Source organism: Oryx dammah, unplaced genomic scaffold, assembly GCF_014754425.2.
Source record: "Oryx dammah isolate SB20612 unplaced genomic scaffold, SCBI_Odam_1.1 HiC_scaffold_29, whole genome shotgun sequence".
Taxonomy (NCBI): Eukaryota; Metazoa; Chordata; class Mammalia; order Artiodactyla; family Bovidae; genus Oryx; species Oryx dammah.
The window spans coordinates 69,194,828-69,214,210 of record NW_024070213.1 but is presented as its reverse complement, the minus strand read 5'-3'; the positions used below and the strand labels follow the sequence as shown (position 1 = coordinate 69,214,210).

Sequence of the window (19,383 nt, the reverse complement as noted above, 5' to 3'; positions counted from 1 at the left end):
ATAAGAGAAAGTTACTATCAATCATTTGATAAAAGTAAGATATGGTATCTTTCAGATTTCTAATAGATAAATCTGAAGTATTTTGAAAGAACAGAAAAAATTACTTTTTAATAAACTGGTTACAAGATAGAGATGAGAATTAGTCTAACTGCTTTTCAAACTGGGGAATTTCTAAAAGGTAATTAAAAAAAATAATAGCTAAGACAGGATTTCTACAAAACAAATTAGTCTTTGAAAAACCATAAAAATATTTCCTTTAAAACTGGTTATAAAATAGACAGTAGAATTAACCATGTGAAAATACACATGGTTGTCTTTAAATGTTGTCTTTAAACGTTTTCCTCAAATCTATAGTCATGCCTATTAAGTAATAAAATATTAAGCTGTATATCTTTAAATTTAAAATAATCCTACTAACAAAGCATCTTTGTTCATTTATATAATTTCCTACTTCAGGAAAATACATACATTTATCATTACTTTGTTGTCACCCTTACCACTGAGAAGTTTACAAATACTAAAACACTGTGATCAGTAACTAGCTGTTGAATTAATAGTTAAATCAACCGCATAATTAAACTGACACTGGGATTTGTGATTATTTTTTCCTTAGGTATGTGCAGGCACACAAACACAAAATAATCAAAAGCCTCTCCTCCTTGGCTTTGTTAACTATAAAACAGACAGGTAGCAGAGAGAGGTGACTGTTGCCTGTTTATCATAGTCATGTAAGAATATCCTAACAGTAGTTTATGGTTAATTTCTACACTGAAAGTTGTTTCTGACAGACACTAAACTATCTTAAAATAATTTACAAATAGCTTGCTTAAGGCAACATGAAAGCTTCATCTGAGTATAATCAACAATTTTGGAATTGAGTGTGGTTACATTAAACTTCCAAGGGAAGCTTCCCAGGTGGCGCTAGTGGTCAAGAACCCGCCTGCCAATGCAGGAGATAGAAGAGACAGGCGTTACATCCCTGGGTCAGAGAACCCCTGGAGGAGGGCATGGCAACCCACTCCCAGAGAATCCCCGTGGACAGAGGAGCCTGGCGGGCTACAGTTCAGAGGGTCACAAAGAGTCAGACACGACTGAAGCAACTTAGCACGCATGCACATTAAACTTCCAAACTGATGAAATGGTATTCACTTGACACTAAAAATTTCCCTTTTATTCATTCATTCATTTACAAAAAAATATGAATCATTCTAACAAAACATCACAGTATGTAGTTCTATGAAATTTCTGTATTTTGACATGACTGTATTCTCACAAAATTTTATAAAATCCTCAGGTTACATAAAATGCATGCTAATTACCCAGAAAATTTGGGAAGGGGGAATTGTATTTCATCATGGATGAATTTCACATAATTTTAAAACTAGATTTGCGGGGAAATTAAATATTCTTGTATATATAAATGCACATACTTGAAACTAAAGGCAATTTTAAGTTGTAGTATGCAGTATTCTTCTACAATCTTAAAAAACATAAAATCATACAGCTAGAAAAATAAACATATTAGTATATTGCTTAGAATTCAAAAACCGACAAATGTCTAAATGAATGAAATCAGCAAAAGACACGTATCTAGACAATATTTTAATAAGTACTGCTAACTAAGAAGGTATGACAAAAAAATAAAATGAGTACATTTTCATATAGTATAATTTAAAAGGCAAAAATATAGATAAAAATTAATATAAAGCAAGCCACAGAATGTGACAAATTTGAAGAAATTCCTACGAAGACAACTCTAATGTATCACATTTGAATGAGTTTCAATGCCCCTTTTATTTGTATAGTAAAAGTATATTTTACTTTAGTATACAGCAACACAGGGGGAAATTGACTTCATTTTAATAAAATATTATAGCATAAGAATGAATTTAAATCCAATATGTTATCAGGATAATACTTCAAACTTTATTTTTGATTGATTGGGGAGCCTGGGGCTTACTAATTTGATAAACTCTAAAACTTAAGTCTTTGCATTGCTGTTTTGTGTTGCTTTGTTCTGTTGTAAAATATATTAGTTGCTAGCAGACTTTTGTTATTTACATCTCTCACCTTCTATATAATGGCCTTCCATCAATACCATGAATGATTTTGATGCAAGGTAGTTTATAGGTACATTTTTTGAAGAAAAATATGATTTTTATAAGTGATAAATATTCCGCATTATTTTGTAAGTGACAAAATACTTTCCTTTGAAAAACTCAACATTATTCCATTTATCATTCATTCATTCATCACTTATTCAACAAATCTTACCCCATCAGTTCAGTTCAGTTCAGTCGCTCAGTCGTGTCCGACTCTTTGTGACCCCATGAATCACAGCACGCCAGGCCTCCCTGTCCATTACCATCTCCTGGAGTTCACTCAGACTCATGTCCATCGAGTCCGTGATGCCATCCAGCCATCTGATCCTCGGTCGCCCCCTTCTCCTCCTGCCCCCAATCCCTCCCAGCATCAGAGTCTTCTCCAATGAATCAACTCTTCACATGAGGTAGCCAAAGTACTGGAGCTTCAGCTTTAGCATCATTCCTTCCAAAGAAATCCCAGGGCTGATCTCCTTCAGCATGGACTGGTTGGATCTCCTCGCAGTCCAAGGGACTCTCAAGAGTCTTCTCCAACACCACAGTTCAAAAGCATCAATTCTTCGGCGCTCAGCCTTCTTCACAGTCCAATTCTCACATCCATACATGACCACAGGAAAAACCATAGCCTTGACTAGACGGACCTTAGTTGGCAAAGTAATGTCTCTGCTTTTGAATATACTATCTAGGTTGGTCATAACTTTTCTTCCAAGGAGTAAGCGTCTTTTAATTTCATGGCTGCAGTCACCATCTGCAGTGATTTTGGAGCCCCAAAAAATAAAGTCTGACACTGTTTCCACTGTTTCCCCATCTATTTCCCATGAAGTGATGGGACCAGATGCCATAATCTTAGTTTTCTGAATGTTGCGCTTTAAGGCAACTTTTTCACTCTCCTCTTTCACTTTCATCAAGAGGCTTTTTAGTTCCTCTTCACTTTCTGCCATAAGGGTGGTGTCATCTGCATATCTGAGGTGATTGATATTTCTCCCAGCAATCTTGATTCCAGCTTGTGCTTCTTCCAGTCCAGCATTTCTCATGATGTACTCTGCATAGAAGTTAAATAAGCAGGGTGACAGTATACAGCCTTGACGTACTCCTTTTCCTATTTGGAACCAGTCTGTTGTTCCATGTCCAGTTCTAACTGTTGCTTCCTGACCTGCATACAGATTTCTCAAGAGGCGGGTCAGGTGGTCTGGTATTCCCATCTCTTTCAGAATTTTCCACAGTTTATTGTGATCCTCACAGTCAAAGGCTTTGGCATAGTCAATACCAGAAATAGATGTTTTTCTGGAACTCTCTTGCTTTTTCTATGACCCAGCGGATGTTGGCAATTTGATCTCTGGTTCCTCTGCCTTTTCTAAAACCAGCTTGAACATCAGGGAGTTCACGGTTCACGTATTGCTGAAGCCTGGCTTGGACAATTTTGAGCATTACTTTACTAGCATGTGAGATGAGTGCAATTGTGCAGTAGTTTGAGCATTCTTTTGCATTGCCTTTCTTTGGAATTGGAATGAAAACTGACCTTTTCCAGTCCTGTGGCCACTGCTGAGTTTTCCAAATTTGCTGGCATATTGAGTGCAGCACTTTCACAGCATCATCTTTCATACTGTTGAATAAGTATATCTTTAGTATATATCAATTAAATGTCTTTAATTTCAACAAAGGGCCTCTCTGGTGGTTCAGATGTTAAAGATTCAGCCTGCAGTGCAGGAGATCTGGGTTTGATCCCTGGGTTGGGAAGATCCCCTGGAGGAGGGCATGGCAACCCATTCCAGTATTTTTGACTGGAGAATCCCCATGGACAGAGGAGCCGGGCAGGTTACAGTCCATGGGGTCGCAAAGAGTCGGACATGACTGAGCAACTAAGCACAGCACGGCACAATTTCAACAAAAACAAAAAAGTAGTACAACTAAACTGGTAGATTACTAATTTGCAGTATTTGAATACCACATAGGCCATCTGACAACGTAAGTGATATATGTATCTGAATCTCTAAAATATATATATTGAAAATGCACTAAAATCCACTAAAAGTGGTCATTAAACAAAAATTTACTTTTAATTTGTTCTTCTTTGCTTCCTATCCAGGAAAATTAATTCAAAAATCAAAAGAATCTCCTGGAAAATATTCTTTCCTATAGCATAGTTCTATAATACAAAAGACAAGACCAAACATTTTTTGAGACATAAAAAGAACTAAAAAATCATTGTCATTTTAAATTATTTTAATATCAATTTTGATATAATAAGCAAGTGATTTCTAGCTTGCTCATTACTACATTTGTACTTATTCCTTAAAATATTTCATACTGTATAATTCCAACCTTCTGAGCCTTAGTCTACTCATTTATAAAATGGAAATAATTATTAGAATTCTTATAGATTAAATAAGTTAGTAAATATAGAGCACTAAGTACAATGTGTCACACAGCAATATAAAAATCAGAGTTAGCAATTGTTACTATTATTATTATCCACAGAATTAGGTCCAAATTCTTTAATTCTAATAGACTCTCAAGTATACCATTAGCCCTCAACAAAAGTCCGCCAGTTCTGGCAAGTTGGTTTACTTACTGTTTCTCAAATATATTTTGTACCTTCACTTCTGCGTCGGTCTTCAACTGACTTATTATTTAAAATGACCTCCCTCTTTATTTCATGGCAAATAGATGGGAAAACAGTGGAAACAGTGGCTGACTTTATTTTGGGGGGATCCAAAATCACTGCAGATGGTGATTTCAGCCATGAAATTAAAAGACACTTACTCCTTGGAAGGAAAGTTATAACCAACCTAGACAGCATATTAAAAAGCAGAGATTACTTTGGCAATTACTTTGCCAACAAAGGTCCATCTAGTCATGGCTATGGTTTTTCCTGTGGTCATGTATTGATGTGAGAGTTGGACTATAAAGAAAGCTGATCACTGAAGAATTGATGCTTTTGAAGTGTGGTGTTGGAGAAGACTCTTGAGAATTCCTTGGACTGCAAGAAGATCCAACCAGTCCATCGTAAAGGAGATCAGTCCTGGGTGTTCATTGGAAGGACTGATGCTGAAGCTGAAACTCCGATACTTTGGCCACCTGATGCTAAAAGATGACTCACTGGCAAAGACCCTGATGCTGGGAAGAATTGGGGGCAGGAGGAGAAGGGGACGACAGAGGATGAGATGGCTGGATGGCATCACCAACTCGATGGACATGAGTTTGGGTAAACTCTGGGAGTTGGTGATGGACAGGGAAGCCTGGTACGCTGCACCCATAGGGTTGCAAAGAGTTGGGCACAACTGAGCGGCTGAATTGAGAGCTTTGAGGGAGAAACATTCCCTCTGGGAAAGGCCTGAAAACAGAAATGGCAGGTCTGTCATCCGAGACCAAGAGGGCACCATGGGCCTGGCTGCCCAGGCATGCGCTGAGCATGCAGCAGTCCAGCAAAACTGACGCTGAATGAGGCCCAATGCCCCACTATCTGCCCCTGCAGGTGACTTCCCGCCCCACCTTTCGAATTGCACATCTGAAAAACGTGGATATTCTGTCTTTGCAAGGGCTCTTAGGAGCCACCATCTATGTAAACATTACTATGTAAACATTACATGCAGAGAGCTGACTCATTTGAGAAGACCCTGATGCCGGGAAAGATTGAAGGCAGGAAGAAAAGGGGACGACGGGGGATGAGATGGTTGGATGGCATCATCGACTCAATGGACATGGGTTTGGGTAGACTCCGGCAGTTGGTGATAGACAGGGAGGCCTGGTGTGTTGCAGTTCATGGGGTCGAAGAGTCAGACACAACTGAGCGACTGAAGTGACTGACTGGCTTTTTTTCTATCTAAACTCTAGCGTTGAAGACCCAAGTCTTGCCTTCAACAAGGAACCTCCCTGATCAATCACCATAGCCTAGAGTAATCCGCCTTCTTCTAAATTCCACTAGGACTCTATTACTGGAACCACTCACATTGTCCTACACCTATAGATACCTTAGTGTGTGTGTATATGTATCTCATCTCTCCAGTTAGATTATAAGCTCCATGAGGGCAGGAACTGTCATACTCACATATCCTCCACCATGTCTAGGTATAGTAAGTGCTCTACATGCACATGTGATTTGACTGATCATGAAGAATCAATGCAGAAGCGTCTACATACTGGCTCAGTGCATTAACGACAGTAATCTGGACCTGAGAATGTTTAGAAACAAGAGACTACACACAGCCAACACAACTGCATGAATGGTAGCCAGAACTGGACCAAAATAAGCAACCCAATTTATACTACTTGGTAATAGCTCCTGGTACTTAGAAATAACATGCATGCATACATGCTCAGTGACTTAGACATGTCTGACTCTTTGCAACCCTATGGACTAGAGCCAGCCAGGCTTCTCTGTCCATGATATTTTCCCAGCAAGAATACTGGAGTGGGTTGCCATTTCCTTCTCCAGGGGATCTTCCCGACCCAGGGATCACACCCATGTCTCCTGCGTCTCCTGCATTAGCAGGTGGATTCTTTACCACTGGGCCACATGGGAAGCCCACAGAAATAACATGGGTAAATCTCAAAAACACAGTATAGAGAAAAGATATCAGTGGGCTTCCACAGTGGTGCTAGTGGTAAAGAACCCACCTGCTAAGCGGAAACATAAGAGATGCGGGTTCAGTTGCAAACAGTTGGACATGACGGAAGCGACTCAGCACACATGCATGCATCACATGCAAGACTACATACTATATGACTCTATTTTATAGGAAGTTAAAGAGTAGACATCTAATCAATGATCACTGAAGTCAGAATAGTGGTTCCCTCTGGGGAGTAGTTACTTACTGAAGGAAAACATGAGGGAACACTCTAGGATAAAGGAAATGGCCTCTATCTTGGCCTATATATTGACATTGGTCTATATCTTAATTTTAGTATGCTGAAGTGGTGTGTTAAACCATTACAATTTTAATACATGCTTCAATAGCTAAAAAACATTTAAATTGTAAATTATAAGTTCTAAAGCTACTACTCATGGTCTCCTGCTCCAAGAACTTGGAAACAAAGTCTTAAGTAGCGGATTTGTACTATGTTCGCCAAGTCTAATGGCAAAACTCTCTTTTGTATGGATGGATGAGCAGATGGATGGATGAAGTTGAAGCCAGTGAAAGTCAAATAAAGTCTCAATGGCCAGGACCATTCCTATTTTGAGACAGATAATTCATGGTAACTTTAACTCATAAAGCTAAACATTCAATTTGTCTGTTTCCAAACTTTGTTCTTGTCAACCACAAATTGGCACTTGCCATGAGTGCTTGTCATCTACCTCCACAAGGATTAAATCATGTGCTGCTGCAGCTGCTGACGTTCAACACCCTTTGAAGGAGTTCAGGGTAAGAGCAGAAATGAGGTACTCTGTGCTCAGGGAAAAACTGGCAGGACAGGTCTTCAGAAAGTTAGATATTCTCAGGAGCTGATTTTATGAGCCCAATTCTTCATATCTAGAAAAGCACTAAAATCCTTCTTGGTGACGACTATTTCTTGTGACTAGCAAAAGCTTCACAGGACCAGCAGAAACTTTCTACAAAACAAACAAACAAAATAAGTGCTTGATTGCATGTATTCCCCCTTTACCAAAATCATAATATATATGTCCTTATCCCCTAGGCCTTGGGAACAGTCTCTCAGAGCTATCTGAGCTATCTGTCACCTGGGCTGCCATCCTCATATTGCACCAAATAAAACTCAACTCGCAACTCTCAGCTTGTGCATTGTTTTTAAGTTGACACTCCTCTGTGTGCAACACGGTGACTTTCTGGACATGATCTAACTTGCTATGTAGTCTGCCTATAGGGTGATAATACACAATAGTAAGGAAATTTCAGGCCCAACATGAATGATTTATTTTGCCAAATTGTTAAAGTGAGTTCATGTGGTAATTTTGTGAGTTATAGAGCTTGACTAGAGAAAAAAGACAATGATCATGCAGATGTAAGTATTCTGAGCTATGTGAAAATTAGACTTCTCATTGTAAACAAATATATCTGAATTTTAGTTTCATTCATCCATCTTTGGGGTTTGTCCACATGAGTCCATCCCTGGGAGCTATTGAAATATCTACGTTTCTGCGTCTAAAATTTTAAGACTAGATACTGGAAAACAGAAAATTCACCAAGGCAATTGATACTAATATTTCAGGCCTCTTGGGAAACTGCCAGGAACATTTTCAGTGGCCTACTAATGGCCACATTGTAATCATTTATAAATCTGTACTATACTTGGTATTTTTAACGTGTGTTTATAAACATATTATGTTTAATTTGAAAAAAGATTAAATTTGATAACATATAATAGTACACATAGAATTATACAAAATAAAAAGCTAATAATAGAAAACTTTAAAACAAAAGTTGCTCATTAAAATAACTATCTTATGATCTAATAAAAAGGACACAGTCCTTGCAACTTGAAGACCTGAAGTTCATTCAGTCCTAGATTAACCACTTATGTGGACTTAAGCAACTCAATAAACCTTACTGTATCTCAGAAAGGTAAAAATATCCCTGTGTATCTTACAAAGATTTTTGTGAGTCTCAAACAATAAGATTAATTAGATGCTTTTCAAATGGTAAAGCGTTATGTAATATAAATACTTCTATCATCATATTTCCGTTAATACCACATCTGAAGTTAGGTTACCAAATGATGCAACTACGTAGAAGGAATTGGGTCCTCTTAAAAACATAATCACACTAGCTCTATGAAATATTTTTAGTAAATAACTGATCTAAGAACATAAAGTTCTTCTGTGATAGATTCAATCTGGGGCTTCTATTATTCTTCCCTTCCTATCTCCATACCATTCACCATGTGATTTGGCAGTTCTGCCCACTAGAGGGAAGACAGAATGCTTAACACCTGCATGACAAGTGAGAAGAACATGCTCTTTCCATTTCCTTCCTTTTGGCTTAAACATGCTACGTGTTTGGTTAATGGGATGCTACCAGATCTGCTGCAGAGACTTGAAATGTGCTTGCACAGTGGGGCTTGCCTTCTTCTCCTTTCCCATTCATGATAAGACTTGTGAAGCAGACCTGAGCCTAACCTGTGACTAGTTTATGTCAGCCAGCTCCCACCCAAGCCGTAGATGTGTGGGTACAAATAAACTACTGTTGCTTTAAGTCACTGCTTTTTATGGTGTCCTTTCATACCTTGTTACTGTGACGATCACTAACTGACAGGCCCAGTGATGACACAGAACATACTATACTATATTGGTATGATCATTAGTTTAAAGAACCATCTTTAGGTTATTAATAGATAATGTAATCCATAGCCATTAATTTTATCATTTAATCAGAAGTAATCAGTGACTACTAACTATTTACCAGAGAATATCCTAGGCATTGGGCTATTCAGGGTATGGAACATTAGCTTCCCTAATAAACAATGGCAAAATCTTAGTGGCCTATTACAGTAAAAGTTTATTTCCCTCTACATAAAGGCCAATGAAGATGTTCTGGGATGAAGAGCTCTCCTGAGTGGATTTCTTCCAAGTATGACTCAGAAACCAAGACTCTTTCCATACTGTGATGCCATCATGTTCAACATATACCTCTGATGTCACCTCAGAAAGGGAAGTGAGATGTGGGAAAGCTTCTTGGATACTTAATCCACTTAGCCCAGAAATGACATATACTCCAGTGGGAGAATTAGTCATATGTCCCCACACAGATGCAAAGGGGCTGGAAACTGTAATCTCTGGCTGAGGAGCCACTTCCCAGCAACAACTCTACACTATGAAAGGGGAGGATAAATCTTCGGTCGTTAGTTAAACATTTTGATCACAGCTGGAGAACAGAACAAAGAAAGGAGATCTCCCAATCTCACTGAATTTTTGTTTATTGACTAATTATCTCACACCAGATACCAAATTTATAAAGGTGAATAAGACATGATTTTTGCCTTCAAAAAAAGTCATAGACTGGGAGAGAAAGAGGAATCCACACAAATAATTATAGCAGATAATAAATGCTATAGTAAATGTAAATACAAGATCCAGTGTTTGTACAGTGGAAGGGATGATGAATTTCTGGGGAGGTGTTAAGGAAGACTATATTTAATTGAGGGGGTGATGCCTGAGCTGAGCCTTAAAAGAATCTTGCCAGACAGATGGAGAAGTAGCGGAGGATGCTAAGTGGAGACAAAGGTTTGCATCATATAATGGTGCAGAGCCTTTTTCCTTATAAAGTTATGGTATCAAGGGCAAGAGGGAAGAGGAAAACACTGGTATTTACAATGGTAAAACAGCTTCTTGCTTCACATATAAATTTGGAATAACACAAGTTTCTTAATTCAGAGAAGGCGATGGCACCCCACTCCAGTACTCTTGCCTGGAAAATCCCATGGACAGAGGAGCCTGGTAGGCTGCAGTCCATGGGGTTGCGAAGAGTCGGACACGACTGAGCGACTTCCCTTTCACTTTTCACTTTCATGCATTGGAGAAGGAAATGGCAACCCACTCCAGTGTTCTTGCCTGGAGAATCCCAGGGACGGGGGAGCCTGGTGGGCTGCCGTCTCTGGGGTCGCACAGAGTCGGACACGACTAAAGTGACTTAGCAGCAGCAGCAGCAAGTTTCTTAATTGGGCTTCCTTGGTGGCTCACCAGTAAAGAATCTGCGTGCCAGTGCAGGAGACGCAAGAGATGCAGCTTCAATCCCTGGGTTGTAAAGATCCTCTGGAGAAAGAAACAGCAACCCACTCCAGTATTCTTGCCTGGAGAATCCCACTGACAGAGAGGCCTAGCGGCCTATGGTCCATGGAGTTGCAAAGAGTCAGACATGACTTAGCAACTGAACAACAAGAAGAAGTTTACTAATTAGAGCAGCTTTCATTTCAATGAGCACTGCTTTGGAATAATGTTCTCTACAGGAGGACAAGTGCAATCTATGACCTGAGCAAGATGGCAAGTGCCAGAATATATAGAGTACCTAGAGCAGATAACACAGAGATGGTGATGCTTAAGGAGGCAGAATTCAGGAGAAAAAACACTGAATGACAAATTATCTCTCCTCTCAAAGTCTTTGTCAGGTAGAATAAAACAAATAATGGTAAAAATGATGAATTGGGTTGATCTAATAACTATGTATCACACTCCTTATGTTGCAGAGAATATAGTTTTCAAATCACCCACAGAAGAGTTACAAAAATTAAACACCAACTAGGCCCCAAGATAAAAATCTAGTAAGTACAGAACAATAAACAGTAAAAAACTAATAAGGTCACATTCTTTGACCACCAAAGCAATGAAACTGAAAATTACTAAACAAAAGTAGCAAGTAGAAAGTTTGGAAGTTCAAAAAAACACTTTCCTAAATAATCAGTGTGTCCAAAAGAAAATCAAAACGGCAGCTACTTAAAATATGTTTTGAAAAAAATCTCGGATTCAGTTAAAGTTTTGATGAAGGAAATTTATGATTTCAAATGCTTTAATTGCAAATCAGAAGGAATGAAAACACAAAATTTAAGTCTATGACATAATGATTATATATGAAATCCAAGAAAACCAATTGAAAATTATCAGAAGTAAAGAGAGACAAATCTTCACTCAGATTTATCTGCTCCAGCACCTCAGTCCTTTGCCACCATGCCCCACTGCTTCCTGGTCTTTAGTCTGTAAAAGGTAAATGAAGGGCTATGTCCCCTCTAAGTGCTTCCACACAATCCCATGAGATTGTTACAGAGGAGGTTGCTTGATTTTCCAGGCCAACCTTGAATATGATCCAGTAAAAGAATGAATTAAAAAATAAAAGTGAAGAGAATGGTATTCACAAACATTTGTCATTGTTCTCTTCTAAGTTAATCTCTCTTAATGATAATCAAATGTGAAATGTCACTCCTTATTAAAAGCTATAGAAAAACTAAACACTAGCCATTGGCATTATTAGGTTGTTCTCTTAAAAGTGTTCTCTTTAAGGTAGAAAGCACTGAGATGCTTTGAACAAAGTAAAGAAAGGTGAATTTGTCAAAATAAAATATATTAGCTTATATCTAAATATCAAGAGTTCTTTAACATACCATCTGGATCTAAATTTAACCTCGGTAGTCCTTCTCAGCTAAATATGCAAAGAAATTCATGTGAATTTGTATAACAGACCAACCAGCTAAGAGTCTATGAGAGAAGGAATTGTATCCCTTCTGTCAGAGGTAGAGTATCAGCATCTGGCATGTAGTTTGCCTAATAAATATATGTTGAATGATGCGCAAAGACAGACTTCAATATTCTTACAGAGATTTATATTGTATTTCCTGGCTCTTCACTGTTAAGAGAACCTCAAAAATAAGAAATCTAAAATAACAAATTGATTTGTAGGAGTGAAATGATAGTAAACATATTCTCACATTTATAAGATCTGAAAATGTTTTCCTTATTAATATTTCTTGAGAAAGGCTTACTATGTTAGGCAGATTGTCTCATTTGCTAATAAACTTTCAAAATTCTAGTTCTATATTCAAATTCCCCATTTTCCTTCAATTTAGTGACCACCGTTAACAGCCCACTCTAGTTTTCACCACCCATATGTTTTTGCCTCAAGCTTTAACTGATTACATTCTTTGATTTCCTTTCCCTGGTGTAGACTCCTTTTCAACTACAGATCTTAAAAGCGACACTAGCTGCTTTTTGTTCCTTGGAGCTTTTGAGGGTTTTTTTTTTTTTTTTCCTCTCTCTTTCAGGATAATTATATTCTGTTGTGCCTTTTATTATCGTGTCTTTTAGGATCTCCTAACCTTGTACACTCTTGGACTTTATTTAATAGTGAGCTCTCTCCTCCACTCTCCACACTAAACCATGCTCATTAGGTTTCTTAATCCTCCATAATTTGCTTTCATGAAATCTTATACCTTTGAGTTGCTGTGTTCTGTGAGCCCATTTCCTTAGTACTGCTATTCCAAGCAGCCCAGAATCAACAACCACTAAACATAAGCTTATTCACTTTCTCAGCCAACATGACTCTACAGGAAAAAAAAAAAAAAAAAATCTTTGTTTTGAATGTTTATGGACCATGAAACTATACCATTTAACTTGGTATTTCATTTTCTCACCCAAACACTGCCTGAGAAGGTGAGGACCACAAAATTAAGACTCTGGGCAGTCCTTACCATACAGTTTTTAACTTATAGGTTTCATGTTCTTCTTGGTTAGAAAACTACTCTATTTCAATAGAACAGAAATAATAATATCCTGATGTTATGTAGTAGCTAGTAAATTCTAACTATATCTTTTCCTCATACCCAGAATTCAGGAGATGAGAAAAAACATCTTTTTCCAGTTATTCTACAAGAGCTCTGCTTTTCCAAAAGGGTTGTTTTTTAAAAGACATGCTCATGTCACTGAAATCTGACTACACAGCCAACTTTGATCTCTTCAGCAATTCACTCTTTGCTTTGTCTTCCATTCTGCTCATCACTGGCACCTTTGCCGATAGGTATGTACGGAAAGGCCAAGAGACCATGTAGTCTGGGTTTTGTTTTAACTTCCTAAGGACTTTGGTTAAATTTTTAAAAACCGACAACAACACACAAAACAAAACCCAACCAAACTTGGTAGTGAATTGAAAGAGTTAATGAAATTTCCAAAGGTGCCTAGCTTATTCAAGCAAAGTTTACACTTCAGCCCTGCGCACGTTAACTTGTGATTCTCCCCATCCAGATGATAGAAAGCAAAGCCAGTAAGTTCTTTATTTAATTGGTTTGCATCCACACACTGACCTCCAGGGCTCTGTTTACATAGCCTATCATGCAATATGCTCCACAGTTCTCTGCCTCTTTCAAAAGCATGTTTCTCCTGAGATTTGATATATGGCTTTCATGTTTAATCACTACACTAAACTCAATGCTCTGCTTCCTCCAGCATCAACTAACTTCCCTTCTTGGGAGGTGGGGAGAAGAGCACTGCCTCTTGCTACTTCTGAACATAAAAGGAATTCTGTTTTACTCTGTTAGTAAAATCACCAACTACTCAGGATCATAGACAAGCAACATTTGTACATTAACTAGGAAACAGTATTAAAATGGAACCCTTAAAACTCCTTTAGAAATAAGGTAGGCTGATTGTTCTCAATTGGCAAAGCTAACCTTTAGGTCATTGGGTTATAAACAGAAATGGAGGTTAAACAGGATACAACCCAGTAGAGGACACAGCTAGACGGTAGCTAAAGTTTGCATCAAATTAGCCTTCAGGACGGAACAATTCTGGGGTTCTCAGATTAGAATTAATTCAGCACCTTCTGATTTTTTCTTAACCTTCACCACATGAATAGAACTTCCAAGATCTCCAACTGAATGTGGACACGGTAATGTCAAGATCCTTTCCATAAGAATTTGTATGTGACTCAAATTTCTGAGATAAATGAAAACCTCAGAAAAATAACTGACTTCTTTCAATAAGTCAACACAATTTATAATTTTCAGGTTTTAAAAATCACATGAAATGTATTTCACTTTAAGATAATTCAAGCAAAAAAAGAAAACTGAAACAAAAGGTAAAGTATTGATAACAGCAAAAGCTAGATGATGAATGTGTATGTGCTTACTATACTATACCCTCTACTTTTATATACAGTTGAAAGTTTTTCATTAAAAATTTTTTTAAAACTTTAAAAGTGCAAAGTTGTTTGTGAATCTGCTTCCGTAGAAAAAAATCTATACAATTTTGATAATAAAAAGTTAAAACACTTCCTAGGCTGATCATTTTGGTATATATTTAAAACCTGACATTTTTCACCATGTTCTGACAATGAAAACTTTCCTTCCTTCTGAATCTTACTCTACAGCCTGAAACTCATTTATACATACTGCAAATATGCAGTAAGCTGCATAAGTTGGGTCCTTTACTTGAAGGACCCAAATAAACTGTATACACACACACACACACACACACACACACACACACATATTTTTTTTTTTTTTGACTTTGAAATTCTTTCCTTTATGGCTAGTCATTGACCACACTATTTATTTTTTTAAGAGCTTTTTTTTTTCTTAGTAAGATCAGCATCTTCCTTCATTTAAAAATCTTACTTTGTCAGGAACACTGTTACAGTTGTATACAACATTAAACAGAGCTAGTTTACTTTCTGTATTTGATGAACAATAGAGAACCTGAACCTATTAAAGTCATATATTTAATTGTTCCAATATGCTACCTTATTCTAACCAAGATTCACATGCTATAGAATGCCAAAGAATACATTTCTAGCTTTCTTTGTCATGATCCCTTCTTTTGATATTAAGCTAAAAGAATTTATAAGAAAAAAAAATTACCTGATTCTTAACTTGAAACCATCTGAATTCTTTCCATGACATATTTAGATTCAAAATTAAAAGAAAAAAATAAACATTTAATCATATTCCCTGTAAGATTTTTCAGAGCACAAAACTTTGGAGCTTTCAGAGACAGGCAGATGTTGTCCACGAAAGATGTTTAAAAAAAATTAAGACTTAGAAAAAATAAGAATCATGAACAAAATCTTTGGTCACAAGAGTGAAAGATGTGTGCCTGTACAGATGTTATAACTATTTTCATGATAAATACTAACCTTCACTACAGGAATTTAGCAGCACACTTTAATTTGGATTTGAAAATTTAACATAAATTTTCTAACTTTGACAATAGCTGCCTAATATTTCAATTTTATACACTATTTCCAGGTTTTGCCTTCAAAATGAACCTAGTGGACTTTTTCATTTTTAAAAGTTATATTCCAGATCCTGTAGGCTAAACAGTTTTTGACTTGATTTTTAAGGGATTTGACCACAATAAAGGGGAATTTTAGTAAATATTTGATGGCTGATTGGCAATGATAAAAAGACAGGCAGTTTTATGTAAAAATTAATACTCACTTTTTTCCATTTCTCTTTTATTGTATTTGAATATTTAAACTATTTTAAAATGACAAAGACTTTTTACCCTATTTTGAATATTTTACCCTATTTTACTCCTATGAATCAATTTTTTTAAAAAGTCAAAAGAATGGATACAATGCCATCATGCCTTTAGTCTCCACATCATCAACACTGTAAACCAGAAATGTTTACCTTCTATTATCACTGTCACATGTGACTCAGAAGCCTAAGTGCACACAGAATGGAAAGATTTCTGATATCATAGTTCTTAAATTGGGTGAAATTGTTAACTCAAACGTACAGATGTCATATTTAAAGGGTTTCACACCAAGTTGAAGAAATTCATTAAGCTATACAATAAAAGATACAGTTTTTGAAGAAGAAAAACATATCAGCTCTTAACATCACTATCAAAAAGTACAGTCCTTGGTTCCTTTGTGAACATAACAAACAAAAACTTTTTTTTAAGTTAAAACATAGTGGAACTTAAACCAGAGTAAGAATGTTACTTTTAAATTCAATGAGTTAAATATATTTTCTGCAAATTATTTTCTTCTGGAATTGAAAATTAATGTTTATTTATCTATAATACTTCGATAAAAGGCATAATTCCTTTGTACTGAACATGAGGTAATTTTTGTCCTTTAATTGTAAACACCATCAGAAACTCTGGAGCATGGAAATCTCAGCTAGTGACATGAGGACACAGTCAAATATAAGGATTATATAGCTATATTCATGCTTAATGAGAAGAAAACATCCAATGAGGCAGATATGCCACTGTTTGTGAGAATGTAAATTTTGTCTTGACAGAGCCAAAACAATGGCTTAAGGTGACCTTCATTTTCCATCACCCATCTCCCTGGCAAAACAAATTTTAAAAAATGAATAAGTCATAGACAAATTTCTATTTCTATTGGCTAAAACCCTTTACAGTTTGCTGGATTAAATGTATCTATTACCCATTTATGATGACAAGTCACTTGCAGAGAACCTTCAAATTAATCAGGATTTTTGTCCACTGAGAGAATAACATTCTGTTTTTAGCAATGAGTATCTATGACCTTCACCTTTGCTTTTAAAATGAAACTCTGCAGATATAGAGCCTTTAGTACTTATTTTAGAACCATCGAGAATCCCAAAGTGAACATCTTAATAACATCATTCCAAACAGTCAATAGTCCTGCCTTGAGGTGGGGTTCATGTTTTGAAAAGAGACTGCCTAGTCTGTTTAAAATCAAAATGGTTCTTGATCTGATGAATTACTCCTCAGAGAATAATGTAAATAAAATATACTCAGAATAACATCATTAATATAAACATACCTGAACCGGAGTCAAATTTGGTTTCTGACCTGCAAAGGGAAAGAAATTTTTTACAATATAAAAATCGCATTAAACAGTAACTTAAGAGGGGGGAAAGATGTAATAGTTACAGATTTCAGTACATTGGTCAAAAAGTAAGATAGCTTTTTAAAATGTAAATTCATATTTATTTTAACCATTTTAAGTGCATGTATAATCTTAGGTCCTCTAAACATGTACATATCCATAGAGATGGCACAGTATGGAAAAGATATTAACTTTTCAGCATTTTTTTGAGACAGAAAGAGAATAAATTTTGTACAAATAAAACAAACAAACAAAAAAAAGGCAGCCAATCTTTACAGATTAACTTTTCAGTAATATATAAAGCAACTTAAAAAACCCTCAAATTTTAAATTATCCTTTTTACTTATTATTAAAGATTTTCAATTATTCAAAATCAAGTAATTTTTCACTAAGTTCTTCACAGAGTAAATGAACCTAGTAACCCCATACATTTAATAAGAAGGAGAAAAAAAAATCTGAGCCCTTGTGGGAACATGATGTTTCAGATATAGGTTAATACTGGTTGTAAATTCAGAAGCCTTTGAAGCTCTCAGTCTGGCTGTGGGAAAACTTCTGTTGGGTAATTACTCTCAAGATGCTGCTGATGTGCTGTCAAGCAGAATTAACCCTATGACTAGGCCTATCTACACAAGCTACTATAAGACAGCATTGTCTATATCTAGCTCTCAAACCAATTAGTGGGCATGCTGCAGTTGGATTTATATCACACATTAACAATCAATAGTATATATGTTCACAGCTGCCACAGCAAGATACAAGACCCGAGCAGCAGGAGTCCTGTTAAAGGATGCTACATTGACAGAGAAGGTTTTTTTTTTTTTCCTGGGGAAATGTAGTTAACTAAGTGGGAAAGGAGATTTCTTTGAAATTACGCCAGGGTACCAAAGCACTTTTGGAAGCGGTGGCTTTCTTTACCTAAATTAGCTTCAAGAAAAGTCATCAAAGGAGGAAGGGGGGAAGGATAAGCAAGAAACAGGTTCCTTTGACATAAAAATTCGTTTTCTCAAGTATTCCCAAATAAAGTTTCAGCTGAGGCTTCAACAAAGTCAAAAATCATAAACACAAAAAAATGATTATCACAACCATGGTTATCAACAGCCACCACCGTAATCTAGGCTCGTATCTGTCTCAAACCCTGGCCCCACTATAGTCCTCAGCTCGATCCTTTTCTCAGGTGTCCCTGATTCCTGTTTCAGGTGCAAACCTACTTTTACTTTTTGTCCTCTCCTCTTCTGGAAAGCCTGGCGTCATGCCCACTTCTTTGTTTCCCACATCTCTGGGCATAGCTCTAAATGGCGACACTCACCACACATTGCCGTGCTGGTCTCCTTGCCTGTCTTCTCCACTAGACTATACCTGACTAGAGTCCTCAGCCACAGCATCAGCCTAGTGCCTGGTGCGCATGCCTATAACGGGAAATATCTATAACTCAGCAAATGTCTATAAAGGGAAATCCCTGCCTCCCCAGGCATCCTGTTTAAGAGGTGCTCCTCCTGCTAACATTACCTACACTCATGTCCGAAAGGGCACTCTGTCATCTCCCCTGAAACCAGGCTAGAGCAATTGCTCCTTCCTGTTAAATCTTCAATATTTGAGTTTCCCCAGGTTCCTCCTCCCTTACGTATAGAAGAGCTCCAGAATTAACTTAAAACCCTCCTTCAAACCTGTGTCATACTCTTGTTATCCCTTTTTCTTCCTGGCTTTACAAGCGAGTATACTGAGAGGATAGATTCTAACCTATACTGCACATCTTCCTTTCCTGACCTCCCAACATAGTCACTCTGTGAACCACGAGGATCTGTCCTTGCTAAGTTTTCTCAATGGCTTCCTAATACCAAACCAAACAGCCCTGTTACAGTCCCCACTTTACTAAGCCTCTCTCCCACTAAAATCCTGCCTGAACATTGTGCTGTGACCTCAAATGCCACATGTACTAAACTGAATTCATTTTCTTTTCCCACAAATATAATTCTCCTGCTATATTTCCTATCCTTTTGAGTCAGAAATGATGATGT

The 19,383-nt window shown here is 37.0% G+C and overlaps 1 protein-coding gene across 2 annotated transcripts in view; it reads right to left on the bottom strand.

Annotated features, from left to right (window-relative positions):
- MSRB3 (methionine sulfoxide reductase B3) overlaps window positions 1–19,383 on the bottom strand; it is a 183,311-nt gene that overhangs the window by 60,474 nt on the left and 103,454 nt on the right. For both annotated transcript variants that reach the window (XM_040233387.1, XM_040233388.1), the window contains exon 5: window positions 17,303–17,331. In XM_040233387.1, the coding sequence (XP_040089321.1) occupies window positions 17,303–17,331 (29 nt within the window). The remainder of the gene's footprint in view (window positions 1–17,302; window positions 17,332–19,383) is intronic.